At 38.4% G+C, this 22,989-nt stretch overlaps 5 protein-coding genes across 5 annotated transcripts; 1 reads left to right on the top strand and 4 right to left on the bottom strand.

Annotated features, from left to right (window-relative positions):
* Positions 1-477: 477 nt before the first annotated feature.
* Positions 478-3,917, bottom strand: LOC133709345 (eukaryotic initiation factor 4A-3). Its single transcript, XM_062135059.1, has 8 exons — positions 3,464-3,917; positions 3,131-3,371; positions 2,953-3,033; positions 2,720-2,827; positions 2,502-2,621; positions 1,952-2,119; positions 1,328-1,414; positions 478-887 (listed from the first exon to the last, which is right to left on the bottom strand). The coding sequence occupies exons 1-8, from the start codon at positions 3,781-3,783 to the stop codon at positions 774-776; spliced, it is 1,239 nt and encodes a 412-aa protein (XP_061991043.1). The 5' UTR covers positions 3,784-3,917; the 3' UTR covers positions 478-773.
* Positions 3,918-4,709: 792 nt separating this feature from the next.
* LOC133710470 (probable metal-nicotianamine transporter YSL7) lies at positions 4,710-7,974 on the bottom strand. The gene is made up of 4 exons (XM_062136540.1): positions 7,309-7,974; positions 6,616-6,877; positions 6,371-6,505; positions 4,710-6,295 (listed from the first exon to the last, which is right to left on the bottom strand). Exons 1-4 carry the CDS (start codon positions 7,667-7,669, stop codon positions 4,963-4,965), a joined length of 2,091 nt encoding a protein of 696 aa, XP_061992524.1. The 5' UTR covers positions 7,670-7,974; the 3' UTR covers positions 4,710-4,962.
* Positions 7,975-11,973: 3,999 nt separating this feature from the next.
* LOC133709011 (cation/H(+) antiporter 4-like) lies at positions 11,974-14,574 on the bottom strand. Its single transcript, XM_062134607.1, has 3 exons — positions 14,329-14,574; positions 13,171-14,175; positions 11,974-13,083 (listed from the first exon to the last, which is right to left on the bottom strand). Exons 1-3 carry the CDS (start codon positions 14,572-14,574, stop codon positions 11,974-11,976), a joined length of 2,361 nt encoding a protein of 786 aa, XP_061990591.1.
* A 521-nt stretch (positions 14,575-15,095) lies between these two features.
* LOC133708218 (4-hydroxybenzoate polyprenyltransferase, mitochondrial-like) lies at positions 15,096-18,562 on the bottom strand. Its single transcript, XM_062133680.1, has 9 exons — positions 18,133-18,562; positions 17,523-17,658; positions 17,112-17,233; positions 16,795-16,864; positions 16,541-16,690; positions 16,093-16,228; positions 15,852-15,948; positions 15,585-15,656; positions 15,096-15,483 (listed from the first exon to the last, which is right to left on the bottom strand). Exons 1-8 carry the CDS (start codon positions 18,510-18,512, stop codon positions 15,587-15,589), a joined length of 1,161 nt encoding a protein of 386 aa, XP_061989664.1. The 5' UTR covers positions 18,513-18,562; the 3' UTR covers positions 15,096-15,483; positions 15,585-15,586.
* A 566-nt stretch (positions 18,563-19,128) lies between these two features.
* On the top strand, positions 19,129-22,502 carry LOC133708219 (glutamine synthetase nodule isozyme-like). The gene is made up of 13 exons (XM_062133681.1): positions 19,129-19,413; positions 19,507-19,546; positions 19,641-19,744; positions 19,873-19,921; positions 20,015-20,121; positions 20,716-20,803; positions 20,962-21,090; positions 21,245-21,319; positions 21,403-21,456; positions 21,546-21,583; positions 21,676-21,835; positions 21,916-21,976; positions 22,081-22,502. The coding sequence occupies exons 1-13, from the start codon at positions 19,340-19,342 to the stop codon at positions 22,167-22,169; spliced, it is 1,068 nt and encodes a 355-aa protein (XP_061989665.1). The 5' UTR covers positions 19,129-19,339; the 3' UTR covers positions 22,170-22,502.
* Positions 22,503-22,989: the final 487 nt, after the last annotated feature.

Here is a 22,989-nt window from a genome sequence, read left to right as displayed (position 1 = left end):
ACAAAAACACTCCCAGGAGGAAATAGATATCAGACCAAAAAGGCAATAGAAAAAGACGCCGAGTGCGTTCGTTATCGGTCACTGATATGACATAAATCAGACAATGGGACATTCTATACAGACGCTGAGCGACATTCCTCACAAATATCAAATAATATCTTTATTTATGATATTGTAGAGGTTCTTATGATGTTTTAAAGTAGTGTTGAAAATTCATAAAAATGTTGAAAACATTTTCACAAGCACAAATCACACTTCTCCCTGACATTTAACGTTGTGTGCTATAGCAAAGGGGTTTTAATCTTCAAAAACCAGTGTAAAATCAATGGGCTTTACCAGTTAACCCCTTTCGTGTCAAAATAATGTACAGAAAAAAGATACATTGGGCAAGATAAGGGACACGGTCAATAACATTTAAACTGTAGATGAACGAATTCATATGTTCCTTTATACAGATGCAAGACAGAAACGGACACGTGATTAAAATATTTGTTCATTCCCGCAAAAACTCAAGGCTTGAAATTAACATCAAATACAGTAGGGTTCCATTGCACAAGGTGCTTAAAAGTATCAAAATATCAGTCACACTAGCCTATCACTTCGGCATTTCAAGCCAACATAAAAAGAAAAGATGTCCAACTTCTGCGAGTGTATTACAATAAATTACACCCATATGCTAGTGATCAATCCATCGCAAATAAGGAGTACCACACAAGTCAATCCGCATTAAAACCAATCCTCACTCCACAAGCACACAAGTCGGCCAGGACCTCTTATATTAAATCTGCGACATTCATTGGCATTTCGTCAATCTGGGTACTGTAGTACTGTTCAATGTCTCTTAAAATCTTGATATCGTCGCTTTTGACAAAGTTTATCGCCACACCCTACAAACAACCAGCACCTTTATTAGAACTCGCAAACAAATAAGGTAACAGAAGAGTAAAGCAGCACAAACTCAGACTCGGAATAAATGTTCTTTTGAAAGCACAAGATTAGTTACTAATAGCAAAAGGAGTAATTTTCAGGTATAAATACCAAGTTCACTAGATTTCAAACTCATCGATTTAAAATATACAGGCCAAAAACACAGGCATTTCCTCGAAATTGTAGATTAGTCCAAACCCAGTAAATTAAGATCAAAATAACATTAGTGATCCAATTTTCACATATTCCTAAGAAAACTTTAAATTTCTGAGAGGGGATAGATGCAATCATGAATAGATGCTGAAGAAAGGACAGTTACACCTGCCATAGATAACCATAAATACTAAACTGAACCTACAGATGAAAGAGATGAAAGAGAAGAAAGGACTTTACACCATACCTTGCGTCCAAAACGACCAGAACGACCAATTCGATGAATGTATAGCTCTCGATTGTTTGGAAGATCATAATTGATAACCAAAGACACCTGAATAAATAAAAAGAGATTAACAAGATTGAAAAAAGAGAATCTTGAACCAAAAAAAAAATGTCAGCAAAAGCATCCTTGCATTAAAGCCAAAAGAACTCAAACTATAGTCTACATAATCATGTCTAACAGAGCAAAACCTTCACATTAAAGCAGTCCTAAGCTTCACATTCAAGGATGTCCTAGATGAAGATTCCCTACGCTAACAACTACAGCCCACCAGTTCACCACATCTCACATAACACACATGATCCTTGCCATAAAAGCAGTACTAATTGAAGGTTCATTAGGATGTAACTATAACCAAATTCATTATACAGAAGCTCCCAAAAAAACTCATTGTTCCAAGTTAAATTTGAATGCCCATGGTCGTTTGGGAAATCAAACTAAAAAGTACACTGAATACCTCTGTTTCCCACCCACCCAACATGCTACCACACAGAAAGATGCTAATCTATTTCAAAAGCTTAATGTTCAGTTATTCACACCAAATACCTTCTAGCTGAAGATTAGGAAAACTATATGTAAAGAACTTGCCTGCTGAACATCAAGGCCCCTGGCCCAAACATCTGTTGTGATCAAAACACGAGTAGTACCATTTCTGAACTCATTCATAATAGCATCTCGCTCCTTCTGAGGCATGTCTCCATGCATTGCAGAGACTGTAAAGTTATTAGATCGCATCTTTTCAGTCAGCCAGTCCACCTGTCCCAATGGCCAAGGAAAAGTTAAGCAACCAAAAAAAGACAATTACAAACAGCATTTTATCCATGCCTCCTACTTGACGTATTAAATTCCAAAGGTTATGCATATCAAATGTATAAATTGGATAAGGAGAAAAGGAAATGTTTAATTTATTTCCCACCAGATAGTATAATCAACAAATTATATGAAATGAATTGATATTGAACCTAGTAGATAGTGTCTTCTTCCTAAAAGTAAATATCTCTAAGATGAGCATATTTCCACATTACAGTTCTACTGATTAACAGACCATAACCAAACAACCGACTCAGAACCCCTTCAATTCAGATCAAACTTTAAGATATTAAGATAACAAAACAACAATAAAAGCAGAATAATTTACCTTTCTCTTTGTGTTGCAGAAAATAACAGCTTGTGTAATTGTAAGAGTATCATAAAGATCACATAAAGTATCAAACTTCCACTCTTCTCTTTCAACTGCAACAAAAAATTGCTTGATCCCCTGTCATCAGAGATACATAATTAAATGTTAGATTACAGAATCCATTCAAAATGTAAGAATCATAGACAGCATAGAGAAAAGACAGAAGGATTGCATACCTCCAAAGTCAACTCATCACGTTTAACCAGGATCCTTACGGGCTCAGTCATAAACTTGCTAGTTATCTCCAAAATTTCATGGGGAAGTGTAGCCGAAATCAAGCAGACCTGCATTATCGCAACTGATTTCATACCAACAATCTAATTTTGACTAGACTAACACAGCAATAATAGAGCTTAATGTGATTAGAAAACAATATGTACAGAGAGGGATACAAAATGCAGATTCAAACCTGGAGCTCGGGTGGAAGATATCTGTACACATCATAAATCTGATCCTTGAAGCCTCTGCTCAACATTTCATCAGACTCATCCTGAAAACCCAAAAACCAAGCCAAACAAAGACTAAGAAACCAAGAAAAGGCAAAAGGCGAAACCCGAAAGAACAATGAGAGGGGAGAGAGGACTGACGAGAATCAATAATTTAATGGCTCGAGTGCGCAGAGTTCTCCTCTTGATCATATCACAGACTCTACCGGGAGTTCCAGACACCACATGAACTCCATACTCGAGCTTTCTAATATCCTCACCGACGCTTTTGCCTCCAATGCAAGAATGCGCTTGGATATTTATGTAATTACCAATTGCCAATATCACCTTCTCCGTCTGCGCCGCCAATTCCCTCGTCGGAGACAGTATCAACGCCTGAACCCTAATTTTTTTGCGATACATAAAATTAGCAAACCCTAACCCTAACAATGCAATTCAAATAGAGCAAGTAAAAACTAGAGACGGGACTCGTACTCTCTGGAGGAGGTGTCGACGATTTGGCAGACGGTGAGGGCAATCATGGAGGTCTTTCCGGTACCGGACTGGGCCTGGGCAATGACGTCACGGCCCTCAATGATGGGCCGGACGGCCCGTTGCTGGATGGCGGAGGGCTTCTCGAAGCCGTAGTTGTAAATACCGCGGAGGAGATCGTCCTTGATGCCCATCTGATCGAAGCTCATGATGGGCTCTATGCCGTCGGATGTGACGAACTCGAGCTTGTCCTCGTTGACCATGCCGCCGCCCCGCCTGGTTCGGTTCAGGGGCACCACGCTCGTCGTCGCGGGGGCTGCCATGCCTGGCTGGGAACCAAATCTCGGGTCCGGTGGAAGTGGGATTTTCCGATTAGGGTTTGTAAAAAAAACACAAGGTTTTGCTGAGAATTGAGGCAGAGCCTTTGTTTCTCTACAAAACGCGAGAAAGGGGAGTCGGTAGAGTTAACAAAAGGTCTTTTTTGTAAAAGCGAAGAAAGTTATGTGGTTAATGGGTTGGGCTTTTTATAACTTTCCTTAATTTGGGTCAAATGTTTTACCTGGGCCAGGGTACTAGGGCCTCTTCAAGTTCAACTTCGTAAATGTTACCCAATTTGATATTCTAGGTTTTATAATAAAATTTGCTATTCTAATCCTCATTTAGTTTATTTCAGCAACTTGCTACCCTAAATTTTCACAATTAGCCAATTTATTATTTTATTATATGAAGGTTTGTGTCAGCTAATTTGTTTTCCTCAATTTTCAAAACTAGCCATTTTCTAACTTAGGTTTTCAAATTAATCAATGTAAGTAGAAACTTTAACATAATGGTAGCAAATTGGCTAAAGTAAAACTTAGGATAGCAAATTGGTTAATTTTGAAAACTTGAGGTAGAAAGTTGACTGACATAAAACGTAGAGTAGCAGATTAACATTAAGGTAAAACTTATGGTAGCAAATTAATGGATGAATATGTCAATTTTTAATGGATCACGCATCTGATGCTCACAACGCCAATGTAATGCATGGCTGAAATTCTGGAGTTAAGAGGTACAGAAACATCCGTACGTAGCCAATAAGGAGAGGTTGATTATTGCAGTATCGATCTATGGAAGAATCATCAAAGAGGTTCGTGTTGAAGATTTTGGTGTTTGTCCTGGCAATTTCACAGCACTAGCTTAATGGGACGCAGGGCCAGTCAATGATATGATCGATCTATTATAGAAGGCATTGGATAAAATTATCATGATATGAATATTAACGTATTACTCATATATATTGGATCTACTGAATCCATTGAAAATAGGTACTAGGTAACACATACCATGAATTGCTGACGGTAAAAAAATTCAAATGACAACCATGCATACTGTAGACAAAATCTAAATGAAATCCAATTATTCTGGCAATAACCTAGCTAGAAATTAATAGTCTAGCTACCTGCACTATAAACACAATCACCTGAAATTGATACGTACAGCAACTAAATCTATAATGATATACTCTAATGACCAGATAAAAGTTTTTCGACTTTTTCATTGGCAGAAGCAGAGAGGAACTTCATACAGATCGGAGGTTTCACATTTGCCAGTGAAAGGATAGCAGCTGGAATACCCCACAAAGATTCACCGCAAATGAGTCCAGATGCGACTGCTGGTGCAAAGTCATCGGCCTTTTGTTTGTTCATCCTTTGCCACAAGAAGAGAATCAAGCTCCCCAAACACATGTCAATGGCAAAGTATGAACCAAGATAAAATGGGATGGCCATGCACATTGGGCTAGGAATAAATCTGTACAACCTGTACTTGGTCTCATAACGCTTTAGAAGCTCAGTAATCAAATTTATGACAACAGCAGCTACAAAAAATGAGACTGCAAGTTTCACACAATTTTTGGGAAGTGAACCAACGCCGTCAACTCCTAAAAGAGCCATTCCACGGTACATTAGTGCAAACGGTGCAGGGTACGAACCATTTGGATCGCCTAGTGGATAAGCTTTGTAGAAAATCCAGAATACCAAAGGGGACATGAGACAACCCATGGCCGTGCCAAGAACTTGGCTGAAGAACATAGAGCGAGGAGAGGAGAGCGTAAGGTATCCAGTCTTGAAGTCCTGCATAAGATCAGAAGCAGTAGCGACAATGCTCATCATGACACCACAAGCAGCAAGCCCAGCAACAACACCACCTTCAGGGCCAACCCAAGCACTGAAGATTATGATGGCGAATTTTCCATAGTTGGAGGCGAGGGACCAATCGGTGAGACCAGCACCATAGGAATTACAGAATGCCAAAACTGGAGCAACCAAATAAGCAATAAAGATATGGTACCATTTTAATTGGCGGAAAATGCTTGGTACGGTAATGATGGATATAATGGCAAGAGCAACATATCCACCAAGAGCAACCCAGTGAGAAATTGCGTCTTTCAAGAAATACTCAACTCTTCGCTCCTCGTCATAGTTTTCACTCAAAACTTCTACTCCAGCTTCAGTGCTTGCAGGGTTTATGGACGGTGGGGATGATGACTCTAATTTCATTTCTTCTTTTGTTTTAGGTGTACAGCATAAATTTTGGAAGGTCACAAAGAGCATGTAAGCTACATGGTATAAACCATCCCCGAGCATCATGGCTATAGCAATGAAAACCCTGTATCCTTGGATACCGTGGAGACTGCTCGGTGAGAGATCAGCACTGTACCAGCTACCTTTATGTTTCTCAATCAAAGGCCACATGATTCCCCATGAAAGAATTGATCCGACAAGCAAAGAGATGTTCACCATGTAAGGGCAAATCATTCCCACACCAATGTATGTCGATGAGAAGTCAAAGTAAAACCTGCAGTATGTAAATTAAATAGTTACCTCTGTGCATAAGCTTTGTCAGGATCATTACATATGTGTGCGCACTTACTTCTGTGCATAAGCTTGGAGACCAAATGTTGGGAAGCTAGCAAATCCGCAGCCATCAGCGGCTGTATAGAACCATTGGAAAAAGGCCCACACAAAGCTAAAGCAGAAGCTTTTGAACAGGACGCCAACTTGTTTCCTGCAATGTTTTTATAAAGTTTTAATTAATTATTAGCAGCATATTCAAATTGAATTGCAAAATAGATGCATCGATGCATATGTACAATTGAATGTGCACTACGTACTTACTTTGCTAACTTGGCTCCTTTGGGGGTGTGAAAACTGTTAATGAGGTATGCAGTTGCAGTTCCACTTGGGTAGGTTAACTTGTAATCCATGATCATCATCTTTCTCATGGGCATAATGGAAAACAAGCCGAGGAAGCTGACAGTAAAGAGAAATCCAATCATCCATCCAATGTGAGGGTTCTTCACGTTGATTGGGGTGTTGCCTTCATCTCCTTGAGCAGCTATCGTTCCACTCATACCCAGTATATAACTTGCGGTTCCACCTATATTTACATCAATCCTAAGTAAGAAATTGATGTTATAAGATGTATAACATATAGTAAGAACTTTACAAACAACCTCTAATTTACTTGATGATAATCCCATAGATATATAGATCCTTTTTGCAACACCCACACAAACCAAAAGAGTGAAACTACATGGTTCCAAATTCAATTTCAATTTTCTGTAGCCTCCTGCAAACCTAATTAGTAGTACAGTGTCATATACATGTATATCTACACAATTAGATTAAACTTATTATATTAAACTTATATAAATTAGAGATGGCAAAAAATACAAAGCGGGTGGGTCAAATCTGCCATCCCTAATAGAAACCCAGCTAGATCTTCACAGATCTGGAATCAGTATATCATACTGTTAATGGAATTGGAAATAGAGATTATTAGAGACGTAATTGTAATTGATAACATACTGCTGAATGCAATCCCGGATGAGGCGACCACACATGTTTGGATAACACAATTTTCTTGGCGAGTGAAAGGCTGCTTCAAGAGGCCAACCTTGGTGAGAACGGTGGTGTAAGCTCTCAACACCGCGAAACCCAACAACCCGGCGGCGACGTTGAGCGAAGGTATGACACCAGTGGTGAGGTTAAGCTTGCAAACAATGAAGTTGAAGACAATGCTCAGAATAAAGCTCGTCGCCATTGCCCTCACAGTAATTTGCTTCGTCCACGGCGGCACCGGGGTGTTCCTGAATGCCGCTTCCACCAAAATCTTGTTCTGTGCTTGATTTCCATCCTGATCAAAGTCATCGCTCTTCTTTCTCTCCATAGTTAGGTTAGATTATGGACCTCAGAGAGAATTGAAGGAATTATAGTATGATGGTAGAGTCAGGTACATTAAGTAGGTGATCTCTAGGGTATGGTTGAGTACGTATACTAGAGCTAGGGGTTAATATATGTGGTGAGGGAATTTGAATGGACGGGAGAGTTTCAAGCGTAGCAGTTGAAAGCTGTTATGAAGCAAACATATATATGAGGAAATGAAACTATATAAATGTGGGAAGAAGTTTGACATTTTACGTATGTACGTGTTTATGAGGAATTGGAAAGGAAAGGAAAAATAAGTTGAGAGAATCTGGACTACTTTTGTTCAGGATTCCATACCGGCCGCCAACTAATTCCACAGCTTAGCTGCATGGCCTCAACCAAGCAGCAATTGATCAGTTTTCGGTACATTCGTGTTGAACCACACTCGTGTTGGATGACTATAACAGCGTTCGATTAATTTTAGTCTTTGAAGTGACCTCTGATTTTACAGTTTTTGATATATTCAATACTGATCGATGTGGTGAAATATGGTAGAAATTCCCGGACTTTTATTCCTTATTTATTTATTGACATGCAAATGAAAAGGACGCGTATATACATACTAGCCAACAACATCTCATTCCTGATATGCTGCCTAGAAAAATGAAATTCCCATTTTGGGTGGGACTATGATGATTATGATCTATTTCTAGCTAGCTAGGTGGTAATTAAGGGGGAAGAATTTAAGGAATAATATCATCCTCACGGCCATCACCGATTCACCGCCAGCTTATAGCACTAGCATGTGGGATTATGATCTATTTCTAGGTGGTAATCAAGAGTGGGAAGAATTTAAGGAATAATATCATCCTCACCTGCCAGCTTAATAGCTTATAGCACCATTTAGATGAGGGTAATTAATATTTTGCCGTGTGTGAAAATTTCATAACAAAAAAATATATATATATATATATATATATATATATTTTTTTTTTTTACAAAATGACAAATATACATACATATGAAAGGAATTAATAAATATTCCATAATATCACATATTTTGCCCTCTGTGAAAATTTCATAACAAATATAGATATGAAAGGAACTAATGCGTCGGTGAGTTGTGACATGTCGTTTATTTGAAATGATCGATATTGTAAAGGTTATAAGTTGAAATCGTTTCTACTAAAAACAAAAAAATAACTCGATGGACACATAATTTGAATTCGTTGCCGCAGCTGCGAAATTGGCTCTTTTTGTTATATGCGAGCTTCATATATAAGTGGCCAAAAAAAAATCAAAGAAGAATGGGTGAAGAACAAATGAAGGGCACGTTTACTTACTTGGAAGGAAAATGAATGATTACGGCGTAAAAACATTCATGCGTTTACTAACACATAAAGAAATCGGAATGATTCCGGGTAAAAGAAATCCTGCGTTTATTAACACATGAAGGAATCGGAATGGATGTAGGTCCCACCTCCTTATCAGGAATCGATTCCTTAATACTCAGGAATTTGATTACAAATGGGGGAGATGAGTTTAGGAATCATTCCTCCGGAATCAATACCGATTCATTTATTCTCCCATTCCACTTATCTCCGATTCATGATTATTTTCCATTCCAAGTAAGTAAACGTGCCAGAAATGGAGTGAGAGAATTAAGGGGAGGTCTCGGCCAAAGAGAAAGAAATTAAAGAAAAGATGTAGAATGATGAGTGGATGAGGTGTGTTCGTTCATGAAGAACAGAGAGAAATAATTAAAAGGGGACAGAAACTATCTAATATATATCATCTAATGGTGCACATGAATTCTTTCATGTGGCCTTAAGAAACTCGTACAAATTAATATGACCCTAAAGATGTACTATAGTGTGTGAGGCTAAAAATAATTGAGTTTTATTCTTATATTCTGGATGGAAAACTCATCATGAATCATTGATTTTTGGCCTTTCATTTTGTTTCCATTTCTCTCTTTGGGATTTTTTTTTTAAAAAAAGACTTTCATTGAAACTTAACGAGTATATACTCGTTTAAAATGACATCCGTTATAAAATTGAAAGCAATTACAAACCATGTCTGGTTATCACTATCACACAAAAACTGACTAGCTATTCCATGAGTTACCATATTAGCATCTCTAGGAGTATAATTAACTATGTGGTGAGCATTTCCTCGATCTCATCATCTCTTTTACTTCTTCAAGCATGAAACCCGGAGTTTAATAATCCATCTCCTCTTGTTTCAAAGCATGAACAAGCAACATACAATCTGTTTCGATCAAACTCTACTCTATCATAGTGTAAATTCTAAGCCAATTTCATACCTTCATAGAGTGCTATAAGCTTAGCACTTTAGGTCATGTTCGTATAGTCAATTAATTTGTATTCATCTGTGCACAATTTTTATTGAATTTAAATTCAAAAGTACATGCACTCTTGAATTTAAATATATTGATAGCTGAGCACGTCTGAATATATAACCAATTGACGATATGAGTATGACTGTTTTATGTCTTGGTAACAAGTTTAAGACAGATGAAAATATGTGATTAAATACATAGTACATATGCAGCTCAAGTAGCAACTTTTAGTCAAACATATAATGTCAATTAACTCTAACGGTGAACGAGATAAAAAGAAAAAAAAAACGTCAAACATTTTGTATAACAACGTACGTATGTAGGTATCTGATTAATGTCTAACCAACATTAGATTCATGGATCTCCGATCCCCCACCTCGATTAAGTGATACGTACATATATACGAGCAAAAAGTTTCTTGTATTCTCCAAAACTTGGGATGTGATATAAACACTCGTTAAAAAAGACTATATGGTGTAACAAGTACACACGGGAATGCTTATTTAATTAATTAATTTAAGGGTAATGATATGGGGCCTCAATGAGGCCTAAGATTTGTGGCCTCAAATCCTAGGTGTCATGCCATGTAAGTAAATAAAAATTTATTTTCAATTCCATATAATATATCTTGCCACATCATACTATTTCAACACCAACTTTACCCTTTTACATTTCCTTTTAAATGTTAGGGGGTGAATCAATTACATTAATGAATTTAATTAGGTGACAAAAAAATATCAGCTATTAATTATATATTAATTTAAGAGATATGTCTACAGATTCTTTGATCAATATTTTTCTTCATTTAATTAAATTCTTTCCTTTCATTTTTCTTCCCAAATGGCATTAATATATTGAATTATGTGTCAAGAAATAGACGTTAACTGTTCATCCACAAAAATATAGCATTAGTAAATTGAATTTGGGAAATACTTATGTCTAAATTAAGAGGTAATAAAAAATTACACGTTAGCAGCCATTAATTAACATCTACAATCTAAATATAAGGGAAAGACAAACAAAAAATAATAAATTCAGATCTAACGTTTAAACCCTAGCTACATAAAGAGAAAACAATGAACAAAAGAATAAATACAATCATATGAATATGTATTTTTCACATTATATTTTCAAAATTTGCAAGAACCCAACAAAGGTTGAATTCATATTCATGTGTTATACAAATCTATTAATCGAATGTACGTGCAAATCTATTGACTGAATTACAAGAAATTTTTTCTACTCTTAATTGAAGAAATTTTTTTTTTGATTAAATCTAAGCATGAGTGTAATGAAAAAAAAAATGAAAGAAAGGCAATTTTTTTTTTTTAAAGAAAGCCAAAATAGTTTTTGAGGTAGAAAGCCAAAATAATTTAGAGTCATTAGATTTTGGAATGATAAGATGGTCTTTTTCTCAATAATTACATGACATGATTTGACAAATATGTTATTTGTGTAGATGACATGGCATGACACCTAAGATTGAGGCCACAAATCTTAGGCCTCATTGAGGCCACAAATCATTTTCCTTAATTTAATTGCCTAATAGAAAATTTGATAGATCATTTGTCATCTTCAGTTTTCACTTATTAAGAGATACCACTAAGTCACAATACATACATTTTCCGCATTATATCTTGATGGATCGAGGAATATATATTCAAGTTCTTGGGTAATAAGCTTCAAACAGATGAATACATGCAAGAGGACTAGCTAACTATAACAATGGAATTAATGAAGAAATTCAAAATAACCGGCATGTGTATGAATCTTACTCAGATTTGCAATTAAAAAATATTAAAAACAAACAAATATTAAAAACAAACTAGTAAACTAGAACTAAGGAGCGTTACTATTTATCCGGATATCTAGCTATCAATATCATCTTTTTTTTTTTTTTTGAATAGATCGATATCATCTTTCTAATGAACGAATCAATGAATGTATGGCCGGTGGTGGCCGAATCATTGGTTCTGCACCACCAAGATAGAAGATCTGCAACCCAAATCATCTGATGCGAGCAGGTCACCTACAATCCCAAGCTCCGGGAACTCACTCCAATCTTCAAGCCCTGAAGTCTGAGGACTATCCTTAACCTCTTTCCTCCTCCCAACCACGAAAAGGTCATACTTGTGCACGATCTCCCTCAACATGTCAACAGTTTGTTCCCCACTCTCCGAAACCGCCTCCGTGTAAATCACGTAACGGCCGTTGCCGGTGTTGTTTTGCCTGAACTTCCTTAAGCTCTCAAAGTCTAGAATGTTCTCCCAGTTAGGTCCATGTTCAGGCAGTGTGGTGGGACTGATATGAAACACAGTTAGGGTGATGTTTGGGTCGGCGGTCATCCTTCCCGTCAAAGCCAACGCCTCCCTATCGTCTTCGCCACCCAAGAAAATCAACGCAACGTTGAACTGTGATTGCGACGCTTCTGTTCTGTGGTTTTGCCGGAGCGGGCCCCGGTTGACTAGAACTCCGACGGAACAAGGCGATCCATCTAGAACGCTAATGTTTATGTTCCTGACGGTTTCGTCCTCCGATTTAACGGCGCCGTCCACGGTCCACTGGCGGTGGAAGGGGAGTATGATGAGATGTGTGAGCCTGTCTAGGGCGAGTGTGCATATCTCTTCGTACATCCACTTTGACGGCCAGACGGCGGTGTAGGGGTGGACCTCAACGGCGTCACCGTACTCCCGCTCGAAATTAAGGAAAGAAACAAGGACGTCCTCGGAGTCGGAGAAGCTGGACATTGTCTTCTTCTGCATGCGGTGGGAAATGAGCATGGGGGCGTCTTGGCCGGTCATCTCTATAAGGTGGAGGACGTTGAGACCAATGGGGTTATCTCCGGTAGGGCAAGCCACATCCAATAAGTTGATGACAACTGGCACGTTGTCGTGTTTGTAGATGCAGGAAAGTATCTTGAGCTCCGAGTTAGGTCTCATGCCTAGTACGTTTCTCTGCTGATACCCTGCGTACCTAGTCGATGTCTTGTACAAGTGCTTCACAGCATATGCCACGGTGAAATGGGCGAATAGGATCATCAACATCGCCAAAGCATAAATTCCGTCGGTGATACGCTGCATTCATCCATATGATATCGATTCATAATTGGTTCGGAAATATAGAAGGAGAATACTTTCATTATTTAAGACATATATGCATACCTGGCCGTCATAGATCACGAAGTAACCGCCGATTTCAACAGCACCTTTGCAGCTCAGTATGAAAGCGAGTGCCAAAGCATCCCTGATAGGAATTCTACAGCAGAGTGCAGGTGCTAAAGTGCCCAAGAATTTGGCCAACATAGTTACCAGCAAGACTAGTAAATGGGCATCGAAGCGGAGTTCCCTGACATCTGCCATGATCACACAATTGGTGACAAACAGTGGCATGAACACACGCGAGACCATGAAGTCGTATTTCTGAACCAGGGTCGACCCGAGGGGAGGTCCACTTGGTATAACTAAGCCGAAAAAGAAAGGTCCAAATAAAACAAGTTGCTCGTGAGCTCCGGAAGCCAAGGCCAGCAGGAGGATGACAAAGATATAGCCATTGTTAACAGGCTTCCCTTTAGGTGTCTGTCTGATGACCCAATTCAAAGCCGGCCGGGCCACGAACGCACAAGCCAGACTATATCCCAAGATAACAAGAGACGACTTGTAACTAAACTTTCTGGCACCTAGGGTTGGACCAAACGCTCTCGCAATAGTAGTGAGAATCAATTTTAGCATGTCACACACTAGAGCTGCTGACAATCCTAATCGCCCGAGTTCCGAAGTAAGGATACGGAGTTGGCTAAGAAGGGAAACTATGACAGGAAATGATGTTGCACAGATTGATAATACCAGGAATATAGTTTCGGATGCCACTCCTTTTTTCTCTTTCGGATTAATTTTCGCCTTCTGATATTCAAGCAACCCAACTGTGGAAAAGCCAACAATTAGGGGAACTATCAAGGAGAATACACCAGTGTAAAAGGCCTTTCTCCCAGTCTTCAATAACAGGCTTGCATCCATCTTCACTGCTGCCAGAAACAAAAACATGGAGAAGCCAAACATTGTGAGAGTGCCAAGTATGTCCTGACTTGTCAAGGACAACATCCAGTCATTGTACCAATTTTCGTCTAATTTAATTCTGCCAACCACCGCTGGACCAAGTAAGAATCCTGCCTGCAGCAGACAATTTATTCACGAATATTTATGATAAATATCTATATATAAAAACGCAGGTAAGATGATTAAGAACGTACATGCGTGTATGTATATCATCTGTTAACATAATGAAAAATTTCTCCTAGATTTTCTGACAAAAGAAACACATACCAGCATTTGAGAGACGAAGAATGGGACGCCAAAAGAACTGAGAATGAGATGGAAGAGCTGGGTGGCTAAGAAGGTCATAAGCATTTTCTTTTGGAGCATTGGCAATGTAGCATTCGTGGTCTCAAACTCAACTTCTGCAGCAGTAGCATTTAGTTTCGGCCACATACCACTTGAATGAATGTTGGGCGGTAACTCCACGCAAGTCAAGCTCTTATTGAACAGGGACGACGCCGGTGTAATACTCATTGTTGCTTCTTCTTGGTAGATTCTTTCTTGGTATCAATCGATATGATGTGAGAGAGAGAGAGAGGATTGTGTATTGGGTAAAAATTAGCCAAGCTATTTAAACGCGCTCGAGTATTGAATGGGAGCCTACAGTTGCCGCGTTAGCTAATTCTCAGTTTGCACAATCTACCAATTTATTAGTTTGTTGAGTAGTTACTAACTGACTAACTTACCAGTTGAGACCACAAAAAACTTATTAGTTGAGACGAGAAATATCTAACAAGCGACAGTTATTACATATCATCTGCACAAGCCTGTTGTGACGTTGAATATCATTTTATTTTTCTTCAACTAATTAATGAAAAGCAGACTAACAGAGCTTCTTTCTCGAAGGAGAATTCTACAGTTCATGTTTTCCTCTTCTTCTTCTTCTTTTGTTAGAAAAGTTATGGTAGACAGCATTATCCTAGTGTTAGTCAATAAATACAAGGCGTGTTTGGAATTGCTTATGGGAGGACCAAAGTACTGAAATTAGTTATAAATAGTAAAGAAGAGGAAGGACCCTTAAAAACCAGCATGATCTTACAACAATATCCTCAACTACTGAAAGAATGATATTACAACAATGGAAAACAGTACAATATTGCCCCCTAAAAAATGATATCAATACATTTAATTTCAAACACCCCCATGGAAAGGGTCTAGTACTCTAGTCTGAAGTGTATGTATCGCAGTTCTTGACTAAAGATCAGTTTGAAGTATGTGTATCTCAATTCTTGACTAAAGATGTGACATACAAATCCTTGCAATTTGAATGGTGCATGGCAATGGTTTTGCTACCTCCGTTTGCGTACGCAATCTGGGATCTTCTTTGCAAATTCAACAAGCAGTACCCCATAAATCATCTGAACTTTGGCCATATCAATAATGCTGTCACATTCCAAGCAATAGATGATGAACAGTAGTTAAGAAAAGAGGGCATAGTAGGGAGTATAGAGGACTCGAGTAAATATTCTAAAAAGTAACCTTACCCCTATGATGACAGTCTTCCCAATAATATTGCACTGCAAATAATAGCACCAAACCACTTGTTCGACACAAACCTATAACCAAGACAAGAGAGAATGCTAAGGCAAGCTTATAGTGTTCTAAACTAAATGAGTAAATAATTCTCCACAATAATATTTTCTTTTTCAAAGACAGAAGAACACCATTGGAAACCATAACAAGTAAACTGCACACCTCTCAACTTTTCAAATTAGCAAATGAAATAGATATTCAGTTACAATGATACATACTTTCCATTGCAATCAAGCCTGGATGAAAGGTCAACGGTCCATATCTGCCAAGCTAATTGTCCGGATGCAACTGCCAAAAGTGCATAATATGGCCAGCCTGTTCCATGGTTGACAGTTTGAGCGTGGGAGCAGAAAGAAAAGGAAAAATTAGGCTGAGGTTCCAATAACAGTAATTAAAAATATATCTATATACTATATATAAGAGAAAATAGAAATGAAAAGAAAGAAAGGATGGGAAAACCAATTTCGGCATTATATCCACTGAGCGCAAGACTACTGATGCACAGGATTCCAAACCCAGTAATCCACTCCTTTGTTGAATCACCAAACCTCAAAGCGGTAGATTTGACACCAACCTTCAGATCATCTTCTTTATCCTGCAAGCATGGAAATAAACATCTTTTATTATACTGCATAGAAAAAGTTGTGTTACTCCTACACATTCCATATCTAAGTACAAGAAAGATCCTATTTATCTTCATAGGTATCTCCATATTCTGGTAACTTGACCAGAGGCTAAAGACGTTTTGTTTTGTTTAGTTTTTTTTTTTTTCTGTTTTGGACGTTGTGTTACTCCTACACGTTTTGTTTTGTTACACTAAGTTAGTAACATGTTTTTTAGAAGATGCAGTATCAAGAAGAGGGGGAAGAAAACAATAGTGCATAAATTCATTATATATTTGTGGTACCTGATGTGCATATATCGTATCATACACAAGTGTCCAAAATACGCCAGAAATGTACAATGGGAGTACTATAGCTGGATCAATGCTTCCTTTGATTGCAGCCCATCCTAACAAAGCTCCCCAGTTAAAGGTCAAACCAAGGTATGCTTGAGGCTGCAGAAAGTATCATACCATTTATCAATCACTTGGTCAATTGTCATGAAACTGCAGTCCAAGGTTTACTTCAGGTTAAAGTAAAAAACCAAAGGCTTACTTACCCAGAATGTCAACCTTTTCATGAGAGGATAGGAGAAAACTAGCAACAAAGACGAAGCCCCCAAAACACGGCTGTCAATATCAATACAATATCCCACTCTTCATATGTTCGGAGTTATGGGTGACTTATCCAGATTTAAAGACTAAAAGTGAGGAATTTGAAAAATAAGTAAAACAAAAATCAAGAGCCCCAGCCCCAGGCATGGTTTTTGAGGAAATTTAATCACAACATAATTTCAGAGTTTTCATTCTCAATATAAGTAATAAATGCTGCTAAGAGTAAGAGAACCCAACAATGGCAGCTGAAAATGGTACTAACCTATAATTATTCAGTTGGAGGAGAATTCCAAGACCCAAAAGCAATTGAAATCCGAGAAAACACAACCCTTTAAAAGGTGTTAAAAGACCACTTGCAACTGGCCGCAACTTTGTACGTTCCACCTGAATTACAGCTCCTTGATCAGAGAAAGTTAGGAACTAGTTCATGTCTAGAGAAACAAAAGGTTTTGAACTTTTAAACCCTGCAATTTTTCTCCTCTTCAATTTCCATATCAGTCAATTGATTTAGCAGTCCCCAGGCATTAAGCATTTCAAACTGAAAAAACAGCTTAGCAACTAACAAGTGATCCCAATGCCACTCAAAACTCTAATATATTCATATGCACACCACCATGTCTACACAGAAAATTGACAATGTACTCAAAAGAAGTGCATGGCCAATGAGTATTACCATGGTGTCAATATCCCGATCAAGGAGATCATTTACGGTACATCCGGCCCCCCTTAAAAGCAAAGCCCCACATCCAAATAGTGTCAACATCTTAATATCAGGAAGGTGTCCTGGGCTTGCTGCCAGTGTTACTGACCTGCACAAACCAACAAGCATGTATCTCATACCATTAATTTTAACAAAAATGCCTTACTTTTTAGTTCAACTAAGCCAAATTGCTATCACTTGAACCAAACAAGGCACTAATTAAAAAAAAAAAAAGCCTTACTTTTTAGTTCAACCAAGCCAAATTGTCACTTCAAGTTTTCAACAAAAAATGCAGTAAAAATTAAAATTCCTTACTTTTTAGTTGAAGTAACCCAAAATTGCTATAACTCCAACCAAAGAATGCAGTAAAAAAGAAAAAGTTGCCTCCTTTTAGTTCAACTAAGCCAAATGATAGCAAAACAATGCAGTAAAAGTTGAAATTGCCTTACTATTTAGTTCAACTAACCCAAATTTGCTATTGCTCCAACCAAACAATGCAGTAAAACTGAAAATTTGCTTCCTTTTTAGTTCAACTGAGCCAAATGACAGCAAAAACAAATGCAAAAATTGAAGCATTACTGACCACATACAAGGCCAAGCAAGCAACCAGGTGCCAATGGGCTTGTCGAGGCGAGCCAGCTTAGCATAAGGGCGGGCCTGCCTGGGCAAATAAGCGTCGATCCAAGAAGCTTGGGCTTTCGGGTCATCGCTGACCCGATTGTCGTCCTTGTTCGATGAAGACGAGGTCGATATGTGCGCTACGAGCCTGAGATCAGAATCAAGATAACTGGGAATCCAACGGTGCCTGTGATTAAATGGGATCAAAGGTGTTTCTTTAGGGTTCGGTTTGGTGGTGGTTGTGCTTGTGGTTGTGGTTGGCTGATAGGCAGAGAGATGGGAGCGAGAGTGTGAAGGCTTCAGAAGCCTACGCGATGCCCGAGACAACAGCCGAAACGACGTCATTTTGAGGACCGGTTCGAATGGCCAAATGGAGAACTGTGACCTGGGACCTAAACTTTTCAAAATTTACCGACTAAAATGCGGCGGTGTGGCGCGTACGTGATATGGGTTGGGCCTGGATCGAAGTCTAGGATTTTTATATATTGGGCTTGAGATCTTATTGGATTGAGACGGTTCTGAACCTAATCTAGAAGGATATTTTTTTTTTTTTGTCAACTTAATCTAGAAGAATTTGACTGATGTTTTGCTACCTGCGTTAGCGGCGTCAAAGTGGTCGGCGGTTTCAAGTCTCCAAAATTCTGAAACGGGTAGGTATTTTCAATTTTCAAGTACTCTATTTTATCACAACATTATACTTTGTTGGTTTTTTTTTTGTTAACGAACATTAGTTAATCTACAAAAGTTTTGTTATACGATACGGATAATTAAAGAAAGGAATAATTAGAATTTGAAATTATTTTTTACCTTTTATTGGGAGAGAGTTATATACCGTAAGTTTGTTATTTAAATTTAGAATTAATTTTACACCGAGGAAGTACGACCTCGATAAATACAGATATGAGCTGTAGACTTGTTGAGATTCATGTAGAAAATAAAGGATGGCCAGCCATAAATAAAAGATACCAAAGTATATCGGGGATTCCGCTTACAATGCATATCCCTCGGAACTCTCTCCGTTATCCGTATTAATTGGAATTGGAAATTCCTAATTATAATTAGCCAGCAGACTTTTCCACCTACACGTAAAACACCCAACAAAAACCAGACTCCCCACTTTTCTCTCCCATCTCCTCTGCTTTTCTCATATTCACAGTCGGCCAGCCATAGCCATGTCTCTCCTCTCTGATATCATCAACCTCAACCTCTCGGAATCCAGCCAGAAGATCATCGCCGAATACATATGGTAAGTCGTAGCTCCATCATCGCCTAGCCTACTGATTTATCAATACAAGTACTTGTTGATCTTACTCTCTCTTATTCTTCTGTATATATGCAGGATAGGTGGATCTGGTACGGACTTGAGAAGCAAAGCCAGGGTATGCTCTCGCTTTTAGTGCATCATGGATCTATCACGCAACGAATACGAATTATTAGTGTCCTCACTCTCGTTGTTGTTGTTGTGATTTTCAGACTCTGCCCGGGCCGGTTGAAGACCCAGCACAGCTACCAAAGTGGAACTACGACGGTTCGAGCACAAACCAAGCTCCAGGGGACGATAGTGAAGTGATCTTATAGTATGTGTATTGATCATCCATGTTATGAATTTCATGATCCTTTTTTTTTTTTTTTTTTTTTATGAGCGAATTTCATGATCTTTGATCTGTTCGTTTTAACCGATTTTGACTTTTTACTACGGGATCAGTCCCCAGGCTATTTTCAAGGACCCATTCAGAAGAGGGAGCAATATCTTGGTAACCGCCACGTGGTGTTAATTGTTAATTTTCTCCAGTTAGTAGTATATCGGAACAGTAGAGCTGAAATGTCCTATTTTCACATTAAAATAGGTGATATGCGATGCGTATACGCCGGCCGGAGAGCCGATCCCTACCAACAAGAGGGCAGCTGCTGCCAAGATATTCAGCCACCCCGACGTTGCCAAAGAAGAGCCTTGGTACCCTCCATTTACCCTAACTACTTTTACTATGATTTTACTCATGCCGGGTGATCTTTAGTGATTTCCTTAATTACATAGATATGACAATATACCATCATATATGATGCTCTAATGAGCTTTCTTTTGATGGGTTTGTTGGTTAGGTGGTGATCATGCCTAGTTTTCTACAATTTGATTGGCCTGAATTCAGATAAGCTTAAAAATTTGTTCTAATATTACTTATCTTGAACGATAATCAAATGTTGTACGGCCCATCTTCTTGACTTGTTCTTTCCAACTCTGTATATAGTTATCTCGATCAAATGTTGGGGTTAGGTGGTGATCATGCTTTGTTATAATATTGATGTCTACAAATCATTGTCTTTGTCAATAATTTAAGTTGTCTCGGCCCTTGATGTTAGATGATATTGCTCCAGGCCCACCTTAATTATATGGATTATTTAGAATTTGGTGATCGATCCTTATAGACACTTTGGGTTGCACCGACCAATCTGACTGGTAGTTTTTGGAAATGAAAGCATGAGCTGGATCAGGAACCCACATTAATAATAGAATTGAGGCCCACATTAATGTCATTTTTTGTTTTGTTAGGTATGGAATTGAGCAGGAGTACACTCTTCTTCAGAAGGATACAAATTGGCCACTTGGGTGGCCTATTGGTGGCTTCCCTGGTCCACAGGTATAAGCACCGCTGCTACAGTATGAATGGATTGGTTTTTGAATTTATCTTGGAGGAGTTTGAATTGGGAAGTCAGTCATGCTAAGAGAAATACTATTGAACCAACTATGGCTCGGTTCAAGTAACTGTTATGTATGACATAATTGGTGTTCTTGTAGGGGCCTTACTACTGTGGTGCAGGAGCAGACAAGGCCTTCGGGCGTGATATAGTTGATGCTCATTACAAGGCCTGCCTCTATGCTGGAATCAATATCAGTGGCATCAATGCTGAGGTTATGCCAGGCCAGGTATATCCATCCTGCATATACACTCACTCTCACTTTTACACTCATTTATATTCAATGGAGTACTGTGGAGTTACTCTATAAGTTTTCCTATATTGTGATGTTATTTGATCTAATTGCGGAGTAATTACACGTGATATTGGTGTATTTGGAACAGTGGGAATTTCAAGTTGGTCCTACTGAAGGTATTGCTGCTGGTGATCAAATATGGGCTGCTCGATACATCCTTGAGGTATCACAGAAATCCTTGCGACACTGTTTTGGTTTGTGTAAATTAATCATTATGTTGATCATGTTTGTCTGTTTATCGAACAGAGAATCACAGAAATCGCAGGAGTTGTTCTTTCTTTGGACCCTAAACCAATCAAGGTTTGTTCACATACCACAAGCAATATTGCAGGTTTCTTCTGTTGTTCTACTCATACGTTCTTTACATGTTTTTTTTCTCTTTTTAATAGGGTGACTGGAACGGTGCCGGTGCTCACTGTAACTACAGGTAGCTCCTTACTAAATTTTCATGTCAATTTTGAATGCAATTTTGTGCTTATAGATTGTTGATCGTTGACTTTTTAAACTTGTAATTTTCAGTACCAAGTCGATGAGAAATGATGGTGGGATTGAAGTAATCAAGAAGGCCATTGAAAAACTGAGCTTGCGTCACAAGGAGCACATTGCTGCTTATGGAGAAGGCAACGAGAGGAGACTGACTGGTCACCATGAGACCGCTGACATCAACACTTTCTCTTGGGTATATTAACAATCTTAGCTAATGATGCGTACGTGGAAGATCTTATTTAGTTACTAATCTCTGACAATTTGTATTAACAGGGAGTGGCGAATAGGGGTGCCTCCGTCCGTGTTGGTCGTGATACCGAAAAACAAGGCAAAGGTAAGATTGTGTTTGTATATCGACGTGAATGTCAGTATCTAGTTCTGATCTATGGTATGAATTCTGAGCATGGCCTTTGTCTAATTTGTGCTTACAAATTGCAGGGTATTTTGAGGACAGAAGGCCAGCGTCCAACATGGATCCCTATATTGTGACTTCCATGATTGCCGAGACCACCATTCTCACCAAGTAGAGGAGAGTATATTTAATCAAATGCAGTTGGGAAGAAATTAAAGCTCTATGATCAAGTACAAGTAACTGATGGCTCTTTTTTTCAGTCTCTGCGTGTCTGTCTCATTTAAACGATTATGCAATCCTTCATTTGTCTAGTTAACTGTTAGTTTAAGGTTTGTCCGCAAGTATGTAATAAAGGAAAGTAATTTAGGGTTTAGTATGATCATGTTGACATGGTTATTTATATATTAGTCATTGTTGCTTCTAATAATTTGCATTGTAATCATCGTCAATTGTGAAAATATTATTCTGATGAAAAAAAAAATAGTGACATTTTTATTCTCACAAAGAACTATGGTTTGAAATAAAACATAAATAGAATAAACCTTCTCATGCATAATCCTTCATTTGTCTAGTTTTTTTTTTTTTTTTTTAGAGAAGGTAATGCATTGCATTAAACTGCTAAACGCAATCGAGATACAAGTACAAGATATAAGTACCGGAAAGTCAAAATGACAATCCACAACCTAATATGAAAGTCAGGAAACAAAAGCGTCATCGCTACTAACTAGCTGCGCTGCCTGTAACTTTCACAAGAAAATACTTATAACCATAAAATGGAAGAAGTGGAAAAATGTCTTCACTTCTTCTCTTAAACCTAATCTAGAAGTTCTTCGGTTGAAGAACATAAACAGTGGTGGCCTCGTTAAAACCTTGCTTGGATAAAACCCAGTGGAAAAAACTCCAAACCGAGGAAAGAGTACCACCCATACAAAACAAAACACACCACACAAAACTGCACTGTCTGGGAAGACCCAGACCTGTCTCCCAAAAATGGG

The sequence above is a fragment of the Rosa rugosa genome, chromosome 5, assembly GCF_958449725.1.
Source record: "Rosa rugosa chromosome 5, drRosRugo1.1, whole genome shotgun sequence".
NCBI lineage: Eukaryota > Viridiplantae > Streptophyta > Magnoliopsida > Rosales > Rosaceae > Rosa > Rosa rugosa.
Note: the sequence above shows the minus strand (reverse complement) of the source record. Positions and strands in the feature narration are given on the sequence as shown.